This window comes from Papaver somniferum, chromosome 7 (genome assembly GCF_003573695.1).
Source record: "Papaver somniferum cultivar HN1 chromosome 7, ASM357369v1, whole genome shotgun sequence".
NCBI lineage: Eukaryota > Viridiplantae > Streptophyta > Magnoliopsida > Ranunculales > Papaveraceae > Papaver > Papaver somniferum.
The window spans coordinates 75,514,662-75,535,358 of NC_039364.1; the positions used below are offsets into that span (position 1 = coordinate 75,514,662).

Here is a 20,697-nt window from a genome sequence, read left to right on the forward strand (position 1 = left end):
TGCTACTTCTGATGTAAGTTATATGTGTCCAAAATTGATTGATCTAAAGGATGAGAATTGCTTTAATTCTACTCTTTCACTGTGTGCACAACAGTTAAAGAAAACTCTTAGGAGAAGAAAAATAAGGTCTCGTAAAAAATCTTCCTCAATCAATTGAATGGATAAGAAAGTTCATAAAAACTATGATAATGGAACTGTTTCCATGTGATACAAATGTGATCATCACATTTCTGGTGTTCCTGATAAGGAAGTGAGTGAGATCACCAAAGCATGGATGTCAACTCTTGACTATTGTACGGAGAAAGAAGTCTGTGAAAATTCTCTCACTTATTTTGCTGATAATCACTCTTGTTCTTCTAACAGCTCTGAACATTCCATGATAAACAATCAAACTTTTCCAGTAGAAAAATCCGGTCTCTTGACCAAACATCTCTACTTGATTAAGAGAAAATTTCAACTGGAAAAAGAAGTCTGGATTAAAAAGATTGGAAATCTGGAATGTCAACTGAAAACATTAAGACAAGAAAATGCGACTTCTCGCAATTGTGATGTTAAAGAGAAAGATAGATACTCTTCGATAAGTTCTAGCAAACTAAATCAACATATTACTCTTGTGATCTTGTCGTGTTATAATCTCTCTCATGATAAGAAATACATGGTTAACTTCACAAATCGTGAGTATACCTTGACTAAATATCAGGATGGCCCAGGAACGGATTGCACAAAGGTTCTTAAAATAACTTCTTGTAAATCACGTTTTCAGAAGAAGAAAAAGAAATCTCATAAGAAATATATGTCATTTCTAAAGAGATTTTCAGAACCATTCATAGTATGCAAAAATCAATGAATAATTTGTTCAGAAAAATAAAGGGAAGAAAAATATCCTCTTCGGATTCTCACTTAACAAAGAGAAATATGAAACAAGGTTTAACAAAATCATTCTCCTCTCTTGTGAAACCTCTCGATCCTTCTTTAGGTGGGAGAAATTACTCTTTGTAAGTTTTGAAGATTGTTCTTGTCTTTTTTCCCTAGGACAAGAACAATGACCTCCAAGAGGGATGTGAAAAGATTTCTGCTGACTTGTTCGTGTATCTCCCTAAATTGATCTAGCATTGGTTATTAAGCTAAGAACCGTTTCTGAACACTTAAAGGTTTTTCCTATCTCTTTTAAGTTTCTGTTAGGGTTTTTGTCAAAGGTCTTTTTTGGAATTTATATCATCTTTTCGTCTTTTTAAAAAGATTTATTTCCCTTAAGTAAGCATTTCATTTACCTTCTCAATCATGTCCTCTTCAAGTCTTTCCAGTAAAGAGGATGATGTATGGTATGTTCTCTTTCCCTCTAAGAAAGTTCGTTTTGGTTCTTCTGATAATGAGATGTGTCAAAATAAATGTGATTCATCCTCTGATGGAAAACCTACTGGTTCTCATTTTGAAAAACTCTCATCAACCATGAATCTTGTCTTGGAGCAAGTACGGGTGTTGAAGAGTGAACTAGAATCCTATATCAAAAGACTTGAAGACAAGATTGATAATCTTGAATCCAGGATTGATTTAATCGAAGATGAACTTGATGATTATAGGGAATATGAGAAGAGTATTCAAAGTAAGTGAAATGATTTTCGGCTCTTGCGTAAATTTATTCTATCTAGGAAACTTCTTATGAGAATTTATTCTTGTATTTTAAGAAGGATAACTAGGGTTTGGAATAACCATTATTGTGAGTACACATAGCTATTTCCAACGATTTTCATCTTGCAATGTTTTTAGATTTACTTATTTAAATTCTAAAGTTTATTTGGAAGATGATTTTGCAGTGTTAATCTTTATGGTTTTATATATTGCAACTTTTTATGGGATATGTATGTTTGCGTCAGTGAACTATGATTGTCCCATATTTGTCAAAAGTTAAGTCTTTCATGTGTCATTATGCAAATATTAATAAAAGATTGAATGAACTTTTGACAAACAAAAGTTAAGCCTATGATGTCATTATACAAATATTGATGGAAGATAGGATGAACTTTTGTCTACAAAGATTAAGTCTATTATATGTCTCTATGCAAATTTGGATAAAAAATAGAATGAATCTTTGAATATTCCGCAGTATTGATCTTTCCGTGATCCACATCTTTGTGTAAATATTGTGCAGCTCCGTAAGTTCTCTTAGGTGAGCATTTTCAATTAAATTAATCATGGGATACAAATTGAGTATTTTGGATACAAATTCATGTTTCATGTGATTTGTTAATGTCCAAATAAATCCTTATTTTCTTGTGAAAGTAAGGTCGCTCTTGTTGTTCTTTCGGGAATGACATTTTATGGGGAAGACTTCTTAATTGAACTTGTGCTTAATTGCCAAATCTTTGTGGGGAGTGCGGCTGTGGAATATTGTAGGAGTTATCTTGTATCTTTATAAACTCCTTGATGAATACACTTAGTTTCGACTATGTGAAATCATCGAAACAAGTTGGTGTGTTATTCTCTTTTGGTCATGAAGTATCTCTATGAAAATTTCATGAGGATCCTACTAGTTTTCGTACCTTTACCAATTTATATTGACAAAAAGGGGGATAATTAATGTGTAGTTCACACTACAAATACATATGGTTTACGGATCATTATGTAAGAGGGAGTGGTTTTCATGTGAGATGAAGTATTGACTAAGGGGGAGTGATACATATCACCATAGTATTGTTGTCAAAGTTGTGATACAATTAGACTTTGATACCGTGTAATAATACTGTGACACTGTATAACAATGATTGAGAGCAACTGTTTTCTCACTATTATAACTGCAAATCTTCAACAACGATGATGTTGAGTTGAACACATTCAGAATCACTGGAGTACTTGGAAGTGACGAAGATTTTGAGTAATGTTGAAGAACCAATGGATTGAGAGCTACAAAGTTTATTTATTTTGTATTCCATATGTATTGATAGTTTTATCACTAAAATTGACAAAGGGGGAGATTGTTAGAGCATTGCTCGGTCGAACTTGTAAGCGTTGATATATCAAGATTTTTGTCAAGTTTAGTTTCCAAAACTACAAGTCTTGATTTCTAGTCTACTTATAGCTAAGTCTCGGATTAGGATAGAAAGTGTAATTGAGCATTAGACTTCACGACATTCATCGATTGAAGACGAAGAACTACTAAGGAGAGCTTGTGGAACTTCATCAACAAAAGGTATGTGGAGACTTGATCTCATATATTACTCAAAAGTCTATCTACTATATCTCTTATTTGAGACAAAAGTCGTATATCTATATAGACTTCAATTATACACATTTGGTATTTCGAGCTGAGTTTAACTCGCTTACATATTTCTCAAAATATGTGTCAGTAAGATTTTGCTTTAACCAAGTTCATCTTCTATTCTTGACGAAAGTCAAAACATGATCATGTAAAAATCGCCTGGTAACATCTTACATGATTTGTGTGAAACAGTCATTTGATGTTGACTCGGAATGTTTCGTATTAAGTTTTGAAACTAATAGTTTGTGTGAGACAACTATTGTCGTCTTCCAAGAATATTTCAATGATTGAAGTGAGAGTTTAGAACAATTGGATATAAACATAGTATGCGTACTTTCATATATGTAATCCAAATCCGGGAGCCATGGTATGCATACCCGTATGCGTACTGGTTGGTTTTGTGAGAGTCCGGGAACCTTGTACGCATACCGGTACGCGTACTGGCGTGAGGTTCAGGTCCAGGATTTTCTGCTGAGTTTGGAAGGTATGCGTACCAGTTCGCGTACTAGCGAACCCCAAACCTAGTCCGGCCATTTAGGTACGCGTACCCGTATGCATACTTAAGTGGATAATGTTCTAAAATCAGTTTTTTCATGAACTAATATATTTATATAATAAGGAATGCAATATTTTGCAAACCGTGGCTATAATGTTCATGACTTGATTCAAGTGAATTAAAATCGATTTTGTTTCAATTGTGTCTTGTATACTTCTATGAGAATATAAACAATTGAACAACTCTAGAACTAGTTTCATTTGAGTTATTTGAACTAGTTATGGTTAAGATGAATATGGTTGATATGAAAGTGTTCATATGGCTAACTTCAATTAACTATTGTTGAGCCAACAAGGTGCACACGTTTAGGTACGGTTACTCATATCTAAATGAAGTCACTTTTCATTTGTATGTAACAATCTAATTTCGATCTAACGGTTGAAAGATATTAGCTTGAGTCTAATCAGGTTTTCATCTAACGGCGAATATTGAATGCTTTGTTACCAAGGTAGCATTGATTGCAAACCCTGATTTGAAGACTATATAAAGGAGAACTCTAGCAACTGGGAAACCTAATCCCCACACCTCTTGTGTGATACTAGTTGCGACTTGAGTCGATTCTCCTTTAACCTTAGGTTTTTCACGAGACCATGTAGGTTAACAACTTAAAGACTTCATTGGGATTGTGAAGCCAGACCCAACTATTATCTTTGTAGTTGCTTGTTCTGATGATTCCTTGTTCTATCATATTGAGTATTATCTTCTCTAAGAATTGCTCGAGATTGATTTTACGATAGGCAAGATAAAAATTAGTCACAAACATCTTCGTCTCATCGTTTGTGATTCCACAATATCTTGTTTCGCTACCATACGATTAAGATTATTATGAGGGGATTGATATTTCTAGGTTGTTCTTCGGGAATATAAGTCTGGTATATCAATTGGTTCATGTTCACCTTGATTTATCAAAAGACGGAACAAAACTCATAGGTTTATCTGTGGGTGATAGATTTATCTATTCAATAGACTTTTCTGTGTGAGACAGATTGGTTTATCAAGTCTTCGACTTTGGGTCGTAGAAACTCTTAGTTGTGGGTGAGATCAGCTAAGGGAATCAAGTGCGTAGAGTCCTGCTGGAAGTCAGAGACGTAAGGAGCGCAACTGTACCTTGATCCGTGTGAGATTAGTTACGGATCAACTACATTCCAGTCCGAAGTTAACTTGGAGTAGGCTAGTTTCTGTAGCGGCTTAATACAGTGTGGTGTTCTAATCTGGACTAGGTCCCGGGGTTTTTCTGCATTTGTGGTTTCCTCGTTAACAAAATTTCTGGTGTCTGTGTTATTTCTTTTCCGCAATATATTTTTTTATATAATTGAAATATCACAGGTTGTGCGTAAGTTCAATCAATTGTGAATCCAACCTTTGGTTGTTTATTAAATTGATTGACACTTGGATATTGGTTTCTGATACCGTCCAAGTTATTTCTTATATTCAATCGGGCTCGCAAATTCCTATTTTTTTGATTGCGGATTGAATTGAGAAATCGAGATATAAACTCTTGGATATATATTTTCATTGATTGAGTCTGATTGTCTAGTTGATTCTCTTGGAATTATATTTGAGTTGTCCATACAGATTGCTAAGCGAAATATTGGGTGTGGTTGTTAGACCCCCGCTTTTTCAGCAACTCAAGCGCATACATGAGGAAATATGCGGACAAAAGTTGGTGGTTACACTTTACAGGAGGCAACAAACTCTCGGGTACTATTGGCCCTCCATGGAAGCTCAGTCGAGAATGTTTCAAGGATCTTGTCCCAATTTTCAGACACCGCTTCATCATTTAGAAGCTCTAACAGTCCATCATACTGGGGACTGGACAGAACCTTGCATCAAGTACCTGCGCAACAATGATTTACCATCAGAGAAGAAATAAGTAATCAAACTCACCCAGAGGGACAAGCGGCTTGTCTATCTAGAAGGGAATTTGTATCGCAAAAGCTTTGGTGGGAACCTACTGAGATGCTTGACCGAGCTTGAAATTCCAAAAATTTTGAAAGAAATGCACGAAGGAGAACACTAGGGAAAGAGGAAATTATTTCTCCAGATCAATGAGAAATATTATTGGCAGACCATGGAAGACGATGCAGCCGCCTGTGTTCAGAAATTCCATAAATGCCAAGTTCACGATAACCTTCATTCACACTCCTTGTCTCCCATTACATTTTGTGAGCAGTCCATGGCCTTTCTACAGCTGGGGCCTGGACATCATTGGAAAAATCAATCCAGCTTCTTCGAAGCAATATGAATACATCATCACAACAATTGAGTATTTCACCAAATGGGTTGAAGCCATTCCCCTTTGAAGCACTACTGGAGTCACTATTGCAGCTTTTATCAGAGAATACATCATATGTAGATTCGGTGTCCCTAAACATCTTATCACAGATAATGGAACTCTTTTTGCCAACGAAAATGTGAGATAATTTCTTGAAGAATATGGTATCAGACAAATTTTCTCTACACCGTACTATCCTCAAGGAAACGGACAAACGGAGAGTGCCAACAAGACTTTGATCCGGATTCCCAGTCGAACAGTTCATGATAACCCTCGAACGTGGCATGAACAACTACCTACGGCTCTACGGGCCTACAGAACTGCACCAAGAATCTCAATTGGAACTTCACCTTATTCCCTTGTTTACGGTGTTGATGCTATTCTCCCGGCCGAGATCAAGATACCTTCTATGAGGGTTGCAACAGCCAGTGGAGTGCGATGGGACGAAGCCGAAGTGTCTAACTCAAGGATTGATGAATTGGACGTGCTCGAGTCAAGGAGGGCCAAGGTGGAAAAATATGGGGAAGCTTACAAACAAAGGATTTCCATGGCATACAACAAAATGGTAAGACCTCAAACATTCCAAGTAGGAGATTTGGTTCTAAAAACAGCAAAGCATATTCAACAAGACATGTCCGCTCCCAAGTTCTCTCTAAAATGGGAAGGGTCGTATGTAATCATCAAGGCAGTGTCCAGTGGATATTACAAAATCTTGTCTGTTAATGGAGGAGCGGAAGGAAACATAATCAATGGAAAGTGGCTCAAAGCATATTATGCCTGAATGATTAGTAAACAGTTATTTTAATTTCAAAATGTAATCTCTATTCCTTCAAAGAGTATGCAATATGCTCATTCGTTCAAAATCCAAAATAGATTTCATTAATCTAATAGAAAAATTTCCTTCAACAATCAATCATCCTACTCTATTCAAAAAACAAGTCTTGAACCTACTCAAGAAACACTCTCAAATGCTCACTCAGAGCAAACCATCCAACAATAAATATTTTTTATTAAAGGCCATTTCAAGCCTCTTTTGAAAGTTTTCAGTTTTCACTTTCGAGTCCTGCACAACTTTCTCAACCCTTATCGACTCCAGTGCGAGCGCTTTCTCCTCCTCCATGATACAAGTTGTAGCAGAAATCATATTAGCAGCAGCAGCTGCTCTATCAATCTTGATAACCTCGAGCCGACGACGGAGCCAACCTACGTTGAATCTCACAGTTCGAGATCATGTCATCCCATCGATAAATCTCTTTGTTCTCGATTTCACGAAAGTTCTTCTTGTTCATCTCATCGATCATTGGCAACTGTCCAGCAACAATAGTCAAAAGAGTTGGCAAGAAGTTTCTCCATACTTCATTGGTGGAAATATGTCCATACTTCTTCAGATCTTGGTATAGAGAGATGCGTGACACTGGGGCACGATGAAGCCACCAAGGAGTTGATTCTCCGAGTAAGAACTCTCCTTGGGGACGTCAAACGGGAGTCCAGCTGTCAAGTACTCACCAATAGAAGCTCTGATATCAGCATCTACAGAGGCCGAGTCATTACTAGTATCATCATCATCAACTGCAGTCGCAGGTTTTTTTACCCCTTCTTTTCTCAACACCAACAGCGTGAACGTCAACCTGCAACGACATCTAGGTTCAATGAAGGTTTGGAAAATCGCTCAAATAAACCTCTGATTGAAAACAAGCTTACAGATGTTCCGGCATCCGCACGAGTGTATTTGAAGGGAGAAGGTGCTTTCACAGTCCGTTTGGGTCTTAAGTTATAAGGGGTAGAGGAAAATCGACCATCATGATTCATCTACAACAGATATTCATAGTCAGTTATTGAGCACATAGTGGAAAGAAAGAGAAAGAATATTTCATACCAGATTGGGAGTTTCGCTTCCTCCTTTCGACGGAGATAAGATTCGGGAATATGAACTGCTCTCAGACATTATAAGGTATGATTATGATCGAAATTTCTTTTGTGCGGTCAAACTTAGTAATGGAAGAAGATGTGTTCGTGTAAATGAAAAACCCTAAGTCTTGAAGGTCAATACATAAGACACGGTGGATACTTATGCTTTACAAATGGTCAAATCAGTTGGGATTTCTATTGATTCCCTAAATCTCAAACGAGATTATGTCGAACGCGGAAGAAAAGTGATAATACTGGGGACTGATAGTCCATAACCATGACCGGACGAGGTCTCAGTACTTTGACTTGGAATTGATCATTCGTGCAAATCACATGTTTTCCTGGATCACTCAAAAAATCACACTTCGGAGAATCATGATCAATTTCTTGCATGCATGGACATTGGTCCACCTCATTCAATTGAAGACATAAGAAAATCAGCAGAAGATATAATAAAGGATTGTCATTAAAAAATGATTCGTAATTCAATATCTATGAGGCAAGGTTGCTCGAAGGATCAAAATAACATCTACTTCAACAAGAAATAAAATGATCGATTACTCAGGAAGGTTGCAAGTGGGACTAATCATCAGATTCGTCGGATTCATCATCGTCTTCACGATCATCATCCTCCATGGAATCTTCTCCAAGCTCTTCCTCAGAGTCATCATCAAAATCTTTACTGGAAACTTCTTCCAATCGGTCTTCAGGATCATCATACATTGCGTCTAAATATTCATCTTCTTCATGCTCGGCTCGGAGGTCAGCTTTGGCCAACCGCTCGGCTCTCATACCAGGAGCATATGGTTTAGTCTTGCGCTCAAGAGGTTTCCAAGCAGATTCAATCTCCTCAGCGTCTGAATCAGAATCCACGCCATCAACACGAGGTCGAACTTCATCTTCAGCCGCTAGCCTTGTCTGCTGAAGTCGGCGTCGTTTTTGCTGATAAGTTGCAAGCTTTTAATCTTCCTCTTCTCTCTTTAAAAATCCATCACGGACGATTCTCAGATGATCAAGAGAATACCATCTATCATCTTTCCAGCACTTTTCAAGGATTGATTCACCTTGGCACGCGCCTCTGCTGCAGAAATTGTCTTGGCAACGTTGGAATGATCATCAGAAGAATCAGAGGAATGGTCGCAACTGGAAGTCACCATTATCTGGGCGAGAAATATGAAGTTGTGAACACACCAATAACAAACACACAACAAAAATGGTAACAATCTAACTCTTACATTTATAATTTCACTAGCTGTAGTGATTATGATGCAAAAATTTTGAGAATCTGTTCGCTTCTTCAAACCTGCAGAGACGAACAACAGATTCATTATTCAAAATCATAATTTGATTTTCCATAAAACTGTGAGTAATTCAAGAAATTTTCACCGTGAGCAATTTACACCATGTGAACATTAACTGATTTTATTTGTGTGTGCATACACCATTAAATCATATACTTCATATTATTTCATTAAAAATAATTGTTTGCTTTCAACAATTGCTTGAAAATCGAAGTTTGATTTTACAAAAATCTTTAACCGTGAATAATTCACGTATAAAATAAATAAATTATTCGCCCGAACGAGCATTCGTCTATCAAACGAGGGTTTTTTCTATTTTTATAAAAGTATGCATATTCCAAATAAAATTTTTGTTTTCATGAAAGCTCATAGACAAAATTTTCGTCACTGCAAAGTGAATCATGTCTATTCAAAAACATATATACATCTCTTTCGCATTAGGGATTATTATTCGTTTCTTAAACAGGCAGACGGACGGGCGTCCGTTTCATAAAATGAATTTTCATCAAAAATATACGCATGCATGTGTACTTATAAGATTTTGTTTTAACAAACAATTTAAAATTTTCAAAAAAAAAAAAATCGGACTTACCTGGTCGGCGCCGGCCGGAACTTGGTCGGACGGTGGTCGGTGACCGTCGGTCACGACTGAATTCCGACAAAACAAAATTCCGCCTCCTCTGCTCGGACATGAATAGGTCAAGGGGAGAGTGGTCGGTTGGTGGAGAAAAAATAACTTTTTTAGGGTTTCTTCCCTTTTATAACAATTTTATTTCCAAAACCTAATCAAACTCTTTTCTCTTTTGGGCACGGGCACGTAAGTGCTAAACCGACCAAAACTGGACGTATGATCGTCCAAATCAGCAGCGCTTCGTCTATCCGTGCTTACGGGATGGAACTCTATCGTACTACCGGAGTCCTTATCCAGGCATTTGCTTGTACATGGAATCATTGAAGCAAATCGGGGATTCTGGAAATACCTTTGTACGACTAAGTTCAACTACTTATCTCGTCTACTGAAAAATCCCCATCTAGTGCTTACTGCGGAACACGACTTTCCCTCACTAAGCAGGGGACTTAATGTTGATAGTGGATTTTTGATAAAGGCTAAAATCGTATAATCATGATACTACATGTTTCTGACCCGGCTTCAGGAATGTATGTGACAATTCATATTTTATTATCCGTGAACCATTTCACGATCTCTGACTGAGCGAACGTTCCTCTCAGAGCTATGATGAATATGTTTCTCGAAAAGTCTCTCAATTGAGCTTTTGATGCTTCACACATTTCATCATCACCTCTACATAGAATCAATATGATTGGGCGGCTCCTAGACATATTGCATGCTAGTATAGAGCCTAATGCCTTCAGGACGTCACGCTGCTCGTTGTTCCCTGACTACGTAGAGAGACTGTGTATAGAATCTCTTAATAATTGGGTAGATCCTAGACATATTGCATGCTAGTATAGATCCTAACTCCTTCAGGACGTCACGCTATTAGTTGTTCCCTGACTATACCCCCCCCCCCCCAGAACGAGTATGGTGCTTCAATTATCTCATATCTCGATTCTGCAAATAGGTTAATTCTAGCATGTCATTCATCAATTGAATTCCTAGAAGATAATCTATTTATCTCATTACTCTGTTTGATGGATGATCCTCAGCTGGATTCTATGGATTAGTAATATATAATCATTTTATTTTATTTTATTACTTTGTTTCGTGGCTGATTCTCAGCTGAATTCCATGAATTAGTAATAAATATTTACTAATCGGGCGTCTGGGCCACCACCGAGCAAGCCCCGAGAAAATGGTGCGAGTGTACTTAGCAAATAATGCACAAACGAGCATTCAAAAATATGGACGAACGAACTTATGCAAAATATGGGAGAAAATAATATTAATAAAATAATAAAGAGGCGCCTAGAGGACCGGGCCTACCGGCCGGCCCCACGCCTCTCCCATTATTTTATTATTATTCCTAATCTCATGAAAACTCTTTCATTCGAGCAAATTTCCTTGTTTGAGCAAAACTCTTAGTTTCTCCATATTTTCCTTCAAAGGATGAAAAAATAATAAAAAAATAGGGAAAGGAGTCATGGGACCGGGCCACCTAGCCGGCCTAGCCATGGCCGATCCCACATCCTATTATCCCATATTTTTCTTATTATTATTATTTCCTTCATCTCATGAAACTCCTTCGTTTGAGCAAAAACCCTAATTTTTCATATTTTCTCAAATATTGCTCAAACCGTTAAAAAGACAAAAAGTCAAATGGTCACATGACCGAATAGGCTACTTACGGAAAATATTAAAATATTATTATTTTAATATTCTCAAAATATTGGTCGCACGAGCAAATTCCTATTTGCTCATTCGAGCAAAATCGAGAGTTTCAGTCAAGATCAAACTCTTCTGAAAATCCAAAATATTGCTCAAACACGCACCAGAAAATACCAAAATTCTCAGGACTGAGACGCGTACACTATGGTGACACGGGCATGCCACCTTGACCGACCAAGATCGGCCCTTAGGCTTGCAAGGAGCCGGTCTCACAATTTTGACCTAATTAGCTTTCAACAGTTCATATTGGGTTCAAACTCTTTCCAACCAATTTGGAATTTGCTCAATCGACCGCCACCTTGTCCCACAACCAACAAGGGTCGGTTTCACACCCCTTGGTCGGTCCCTCATCTCTCCATAATTAGGTTTTATTACCTAATGCTCAAACGAGCACGATTTTAATAAATGATTAAACCAGCATTTAATCATCCTTTCACCAACTGGTCAACAAAGGACTTTGGTGCATGCTCACTCGAGCATATGGACGCTATACAGTCGGTCATCATCCCGTGTAACCGGTCCCTCCTTTACTCAGTGATTAATTTTCAGTAAATCATCAATTGATCAACAATCGATCAAAATTAGGGTTTCGAACTGTAAGAGCATTGCTCGGTCGAACTCGCAAGCGTTGCTATCTCAAGCTTATATGTCATGTTTATTTGCCAAAACTATAAATCTTGATTTCTAGTCTACTTATAGCTAAGTCTCGGATTAGGATAGTAAGTGTAGTTGAACTCTAGACTCCACTGCGTTCATCAATTGAAGACGAAAAACTACTCAAGGAACTTGTGGAACTTCATCGACAAAAGGTATGTGGAGACTTGAACTTATTTATCGCTCAAAAGTCTATCTATTCTATCTCCTATTTTGAGACAAAAGTCGTATTGCTATATAGACTTCGATTATACACATTTGCTATTTCGAGCCGAGTTTATCTCACTTATGTATTTCTCAAAATATGTGTTGGTAAGATTTCGCTTTGGCCAAGTTCATCTTTACTCGTGACGAAAGTCATGTTGATTATTTCAATAACTTTAAAATCACTTTGATGAAAAATAGTTTGTGAATAACAACTATATAACATCCTCTAAGAAAGTTTCAACGATTGAAATGAGAGTTTAGAACATGTAACCATATTTGGATATAAACATAGTGTGTTCTCACATTTGTGTAAAATTCCAAAACCGGCAACCCAAAGTATGCGTACCCGTACACGTACTGGCGGTTGTTGGAAATCCGGGTGAGTATGCGTACCCGTACGCATACTGGCGGAATGTTCACGTCCGTGAATTTCTTCTTGAGTTTGAAAGTGAAAAACAAACTCAATACGGTTATGCGTACCCGTTTGCATACTTAGGTAGGTTACTTTCTAAAGTCGGTTTGTTCATGAACTAAAACATTTATATAATAAGGAATGCAATCTTTGCAAACCGTAGCTATAATGTTCATGAATCGATTCGAGTGAATCAAAACCGATTTTGCTTCAATTGTGTCTTGTATACTTGTATAAGATCTAAGCAGTTGAACAACTCTCTAACTTGTTCATTTGAGACATTTGAACTAGTTATGGTGAAGATGAATAAGGTTGATATGAAAGTGCTCATATGTCTAACTATTGGTTAACTATTGTTGAATCAACTAAGTGTACACATTTAGGTACGGTTACTCAAACCTAAATGAAGTTACATTTCATTTGTGTATAACAAGCTAAGTTCGATCTAACAGTTGAAAGATATTAGCTTGAATCTAATCAGGTTTTCATCTAACGGTGAATATTGAATCCTTTGTTACTAAGGTAACTTAGATTGCATACCCTGATTTGGAGACTATATAAAGGAGAACTCTAGCAACTTGGAAACCTAATCCCCACACCTCATGTGTGATACTAGTTTCATAAACTAGAGCCGATTCTCCTTTAACCATAAGTTTTTCACGAAACCATGTAGGTTAATGATTTGAAGACTTCATTGGGATTGTGAAGCCAGGCCCAACTATTTTCTCTGTAGTTGCATGATCTGATCTTGTTGTTTCTATCGTGTTTGAGTATAATCGTAAGATTTGATTGAGATTTACATATCCGATAGGCAAGATAGAAAAGTAGTCACAAACACCTTCGTCTCATCGTTTGTGATTCCACAATATCTTGTTTTGTTAATCGATTAAGATTATTGTGAGGTGATTGATATTTCTAGGTTTTTCTTCGAGAATATAAGTCTGGTATATCAATTGGTTCATGTTCACCTTGATTTATCAAAAGACGGAACAAAACTCGTAGGTATTTTTGTGGGAGACAGATTTATCTATTCCTATAGATTTTTCTGTATGAGACAAATTTGTTTATAAAGTCTTCAACTTTGAGACAAACTAACTTCGGTCCGGACTGTAGTTGAACCTAATCAATCTTACACTGATTCAAGGTACAGTGCGTTCCTTACGTCTCTGATCCCAGCAGGATACTACACACTTGATTCCCTTAGATGATCTCACCCACAACTAAGAGTAACGCAAGGAACGCACTGTGTGATACTAGTTGCATAAACTAGAGCCGATTCTCCTTTAACCATAAGTTTTTCACGAAACCATGTAGGTTAATGACTTGAAGACTTCATTGGGATTGTGAAGCCAGGCCCAACTATTTTCTCTGTAGTTGCATGATCTGATCTTGTTGTTTCTATCGTGTTTGAGTATAATCGTAAGATTTGATTGAGATTTACATCTCCGATAGGCAAGATAGAAAAGTAGTCACAAACACCTTCGTCTCATCGTTTGTGATTCCACAATATCTTGTTTTGTTAATCGATTAAGATTATTGTGAGGTGATTGATATTTCTAGGTTTTTCTTCGAGAATATAAGTCTGGTATATCAATTGGTTCATGTTCACCTTGATTTATCAAAAGACGGAACAAAACTCGTAGGTATTTTTGTGGGAGACAGATTTATCTATTCCTATAGATTTTTCTGTATGAGACAAATTTGTTTATAAAGTCTTCAACTTTGGGTCGTAGCAACTCTTAGTTGTGGGTGAGATCATCTAAGGGAATCAAGTGTGTAGTATCCTGCTGGGATCAGAGACGTAAGGAACGCACTGTACCTTGAATCAGTGTAAGATTGATTAGGTTCAACTACAGTCCGGACCGAAGTTAGTTTGTAGTAGTCTAGTGTCTGTAGCGGCTTAATACAATGTGGTGTTCAATCTGGACTAGGTCCCGGGGTTTTTCTGCATTTGCGGTTTCCTCGTTAACAAAACTTCTGGTGTTTGTGTTATTTCTTTTCCACATTATATTTTGTTATATAATTGAAATATCACAGGTTTTGCGTTGAATCGATCAATTGGTAAATCCAACCTTTGGTTGTCGATTGAAATTGATTGATCCTTGAACATTGGTCTTTGGTACAGTTGAAGTTATTTCTCTTGTATTCAATCAGGCTAGCAAATTCCTATTTGCTTGATTGCGGATTGAATCGGGAAATTGAGATATAACTCTTTAATATACTTTTCTTAAGATTGAGTCTAACTTTCTGGTTGATTCTCTTGTAAGTATATTAGAGTTAGTCCATACAGATTGCTAAGCGAAATATTGGGTGAGGTTGTTAGACCCCCCGTTTTTTCACGAACTGAATGCTCTGCAAGTCCTAATTATGAACAAGTTTAAATACTAATAAATTTTATTATTGATCCAGCAATCAATATCTTAGTTAATTATATAATATTCGGTCCAGATACCAATATTTTAATAAATATTTTCTTTGGTCATGCTACTAATAATTCATCAAATGAGCAATATTTGCTCAGACGGGGAATATTGATTCAACTTTCAATATTCGGTAATTTATCAAATGAGCAAATTTGCTCAGACGAGGAATATTGATTCAACAGTAATTTTTCTCCGACGAGCAATATCTGCTCAGAGTATTAATATTGATTCAACTATCAATATTCAACAATTCATCATACGAGCAATATTTGCTCAGACTATCAATGTTCATCATGTTGATCCAATTATCAACATTTATTCGAGAACTATATTTCCCAGCAGACATGTTTAATCCATGAATCATAGAGCATTCGGAAACCATGCTCGACTAAACAATACTTAGACTCACCTTCTAATCAAGTCAACAATTGACTAATTAAATACACGGATGTCCTGCAGACTCCACAAATCATGAGACATCAATCATGTCACATGGCGGATGGAGGCCTACGGCACATGTGTTCATCCACGATGAGATATGTGAGTAAGTCGTGCAAGAAGTTGAGGAAGTTATCAAAGTAGTGGGTAGACAACCAACCAAGTTTCTGCACGATCTGAAAATGGTTTAACCAATATTTCCACTTCCCCACTCTTTCACTCAAGAAACCGTCACACTTACTGGGGATCAAAGTATCTACATTCTTGCAATATAAATAAGTCACTGAATCCACGATTGAAGACAGATAATATCTATCGTCTAACCAAGAGTCATCGTGTGAGCAACAATCTCTCTTAATTGAGCATAATTCAAACTTATTTGAACCCATCAGTTCATTTGCATAATTCTACAACACATTCACAATCCTTGATCACCATTGATCTCACATACATCTCAGCTTCCCTCCTACAGATCAACCCTCTTCCCTCTTTATGACTGAATTGACTCTGGAACGACCATTTATTGGTTTAAGCCGGAGTCCTACAGATTGATCTCTCGAACTCAAAGCACTCATGTGCAGTGCATCTGTTTGAGGTTAGGCAGTTTGCTTGGTTGAGGAGTCTCCGTCCGCAAGGTCGTCTCTCCACTTCCTGAAAAAACAGCAAATCGTTTTTCCCCATCAACAGACTTTCCCGATGATACCCAAGAAGAAAAATGGAAAATGTCAATACCCTTGATGAGCTACATGCTTGTCAAATTACAACTTGATTGCCTACAAATGTGCATCCTCTTTGAGACCGTGTGAGGATGCTCATAATTCTCAAGAAGCTCTTCTTCTTGACAAAGTGATCTTTGTTGTATCTGTTTTTTGTTTTTTTGTTTTGTTAAAATAATAATAATAATAATAATAAAAATGATCATCTTACTGTTGAGCCTTGCTCCAGTTAATTATTACATGATGTAATATAATTGATCAATAACTCTTGAGAAAATTCTCTTTGTTGCTCACTTTGAAATTCTTCGTTTCACTTCTTAATGACAGTTGATTTGTTGATTTCAACAATTACCTTGTGGTCTATTTATGAGCTAAGTTGTTTTGTCTTTCGAATTTGTTCTTTTTATCAAAAATATTCTTCTAAAAATAGGCTCCATTTGGTTCCTTGGTTTTGAATCTGGTTCATAACCACGAACGTTCGTGCACCCGACCCTTACCGAACATAAACGAGTAATCCTAGGGTTTCCCTATGAAAATCTCGTATATATATATATATATATATATCATGGATTCCTTCTGATATATACTCGTTCCGTAACATCAAGATTTCTTGATATTTTATGGTTTGCACAATGGATGGAGGCAAAAAGGATGGCAAAGTTGAAGAGGGCAAAGTCATTGAGTTTCACGAGAACCCTGTTTTCATAACCTGCTACCATGCAGTCGATCATGAAAACGATCTTCCAGTTCATATGTCATCTCAATTGGTTGGAAATCTTCTTCGAAATTTTGAGGTTGTTCGTGGTCAACTTGAAATTACAACAAAAAATCTTGAATTTCTGAAGGTTGAACTGAAGAAAGCAACTGATGAACTTGTTTTTGTTCGATCCCTGGTTGTTGATTATGTTTAAAGTTTTATTTTGTCTAGGAAACTTCTTATGAGAATTTATTCTTGTGTTTCAAGAAGGATAACTAGGGTTTGGAATAGTATATATTGTGATTACACATAGCTATTGCCAACGATTTTCATCTTGCAATGTTTTTATATTTATTTATTTAAATTCTATGGTTTATTTGGAAGATGATTTTGCAGTATTAATCTTTATTGGTTTTATATATTGCAAATAATGTTATGGGATATGTGTGCTTACGCCCGTGAACTATGATTGTCCCATATATGTCAAAAGTTAAGTCTACTGTGTTATTATGCAAATATTGATGGAAAATAAAATGAACTTTTGATGTCAAAGATCAAGTCTATGGTATCATTATGCAAATATTGGTGAAAAATAGAATGTATATTTGAATATTCCGCAGTATTGATCTTTCCCAGATCCACTTCTATATGTGAAAGTACTGTATGGCTCCGTAAGTTTTCATATGTTGAGCATTTTCGATTAAATTAATCATTAAGGTTCCTTTGTGGTTAATTTAATTGATTTTTCTGGATACAAATTCATGTTTCATGTAATTTGTTAATGTCCAAAGAAATCCGTCTTTTCTTGTAAAAGTAAGGTCGCTCTTGTTGTCCTTTCGGGAATGACATTTGAGAAGTTCCAAGCATCTGAACAGCGTTTAAAGGGAAACACTAGATTGACAAGTGAATATTGGTTGAGAATATCAATATGTGGCTATCTACTCGCCAACTCATTCCATTGCGTTATTCATTTCATCTCCTATGGACATAGTGTTACATACGCACCAACAAGACGTATTTTTACCGAAGAATTATCACCAAGGAGAGCCATCATGGGGTTTGTGCACATGAACCATTTTATCGTTCTCCAATTGAAAGAAGATTTCCCATTACCTCCATTAAGGATGAGAGACGATGGTAATGGCGCAATACCCAAAGGTTGGTGTAGTCAGTTCGAGGAAAGTTTTGAATTGTGTACGACATTACAATTGTCGAGGGATGCCCTGTGTGTACTAATGACTTTCAATGAGGATGAGTAAATGCGATGTTAATGGTGTATTTTGAAAGGTGGTGATTATAATTGATCCTATGTATTTTGAATGACTGATTATCAATGAACAATCTATTTTGATCTATTGTGTCTTTAGTGTTTGCAACTCTAGAAAGGAAAAAAAAATAATTTTGGAAATTTATCTGCACTTACGGCTAGGATCTGTGCAGTGTCGACATACCCGTAAGGACATATATTGGAAATATTTTGGAATTTGGTTGGAACAAACGACTTGGTTTCTAGCCATAAACATTGATACACAAAATCACGGCTAGAAAACCAAGCTGAAATTCTAAAACTAGAAAGTAACCATCCGTTTCTCAGGTACGCGGCTGGGAAACTGAGCCGTTTTTCTTAATTCATAAAACAAAGTGCATTTAGAACATACCAGGGCTAAGTACAGTCAGAAATTCCATAATTTTTGGTGTATCACGACATGGTTTCCCGGCCGTAAATTGGTTGAGTCTGCCAGATTTTTGCACTTATTGCAAAATTTTGATTTCAACAAATATGGTTGAGACTTTCAACGACTATCTTAAAAAAAACAAAAAAAGTCGTTGGGTCGTTCAACTCTATAAAAGAAGACCCTTATATATTATCTCTTCCTCGCCCAATCCATACTTTTAAACTCATTCTCATCTCTTTCTCATCCATCTTTTTCAGAGAAAAATACACCATGATAACTCCCTACCCTTATTTTGAAGATTATGCTATTGTCAGAGTGTGGGTGACGATCAAACAACGTGATGAAAATCTAGAAATTGGCATAGATCAAACATCGGACTCTTTTTGGAACTGTATATTCATAGTTTTTGTGGCGTTAAACGGAAATCGTAACTTATGTACTTTGGCAGTCGTTAAGAGAGGTTCAAAGAGATATTCGAAGGATGTGACGTTTTCAAAAAGGAAATGAAAGTCATAGAGGAAGCCAATGCCACTACGGAGGGTGCTATAAGGGTAAGTATTTCAACAAATCCTAATCCCAATTTTTTAATAACTCCCTGACTTGTATTTGTTTCGTGTTTTCACGGGGATGGCTCGTGCAAGATATAAGGCTATCGATGGGAAAGAGTTTGAGCAATATGATCGCTATCGTATCTTGGAAAATTCTACCTATGATTTCGACGTATATGAATAAGTGTTTAAGTGTGGTGATCTATGCAATGTATTTTCCTTCAGTGTTATGCTATTAAAAAATGCAATGTTTCAAATTTCAATGAAATCGAGAATTTTATTTGGTTTACTGTGATCTTTATTAGTTCATTTTGGATATTTAATGGTAATCACGGCTAGGATAATAGGACGCTACCTAATCGTAAAAGTAAAATGGTTGGGCAAATATTTGTTTCGGTTGGGATATACTTTTTCACGGCTGAGTCTTCCCAACCGTAAGCAAAACACGACTAGGTTCTAGGTTATATAAAAGGTTGACCTAGCCGTAAATGACCCTGAATTTTCCATCATCATCTGATTTTTCTTCCATTATATATATAGAATTAAAACACTAAATTTCAATCATTCAAGATAAACAAATATCCAATTACTTAAATCAAAAGAAAATCCACCCAAATCCATAACCAAATATACTAAAACAAAGTCTTGCATAACAAAAGCTGAAAGACTTAAACAAGTACATAAACCACTCGTCCACTACTACCAACATTCTTGGGAACATTCTCAGAAAATGATGATGATGAACTTTGGGGCTTCTTGGAACCACTAATCCACTCATACTCGTCGGAAGTATAGAGATAATCGGAAGTATAGAGATAATCCTTGGTAGATTTATGGAACTCCTGAAGCCCTATATAAAATTTGGGTTTGGGCAAAAAATAATAAAATAATAAAAATAAAGTAAAATCTGGGTTTGATGGAGATATTATAGATTTTTTGAAAAGGTTCCGAAATTACATGGCTAGTCATGATGCGAATGTCAAAATAGGAGATTTCCTGTTTCATGAATTGGGAGTCGTCATTCAGAAAAGGAGCAATTTCTTCTCATTTGCTCCTTGTTATTGCAAATAAAGAAATCTCTTTACCAAAAAACAATAAGAAAAAAAAAACTTACTAGAGCCTCATGCAAGACAATATTTGAGGAACCATGGTTCATTGGAATATTCTTGTCGCCTTCTAGGGAAGGTCAAAAGAGTTGAAAGAAGTCACGAGTTCAACGCTCGCTCCCCTTTCTAAAGATCCAAGGCAACAAAATTAAAACGTCAGCAACCACAAGATTCCAC

General features: G+C 36.5%; 1 protein-coding gene across 1 annotated transcript; it reads right to left on the bottom strand.

Annotated features, from left to right (window-relative positions):
- Positions 1-8,577: 8,577 nt before the first annotated feature.
- LOC113294780 (mitotic apparatus protein p62-like) lies at positions 8,578-9,152 on the bottom strand. Its single transcript, XM_026543160.1, has 2 exons — positions 9,060-9,152; positions 8,578-8,937 (listed from the first exon to the last, which is right to left on the bottom strand). Exons 1-2 carry the CDS (start codon positions 9,150-9,152, stop codon positions 8,578-8,580), a joined length of 453 nt encoding a protein of 150 aa, XP_026398945.1.
- Positions 9,153-20,697: the final 11,545 nt, after the last annotated feature.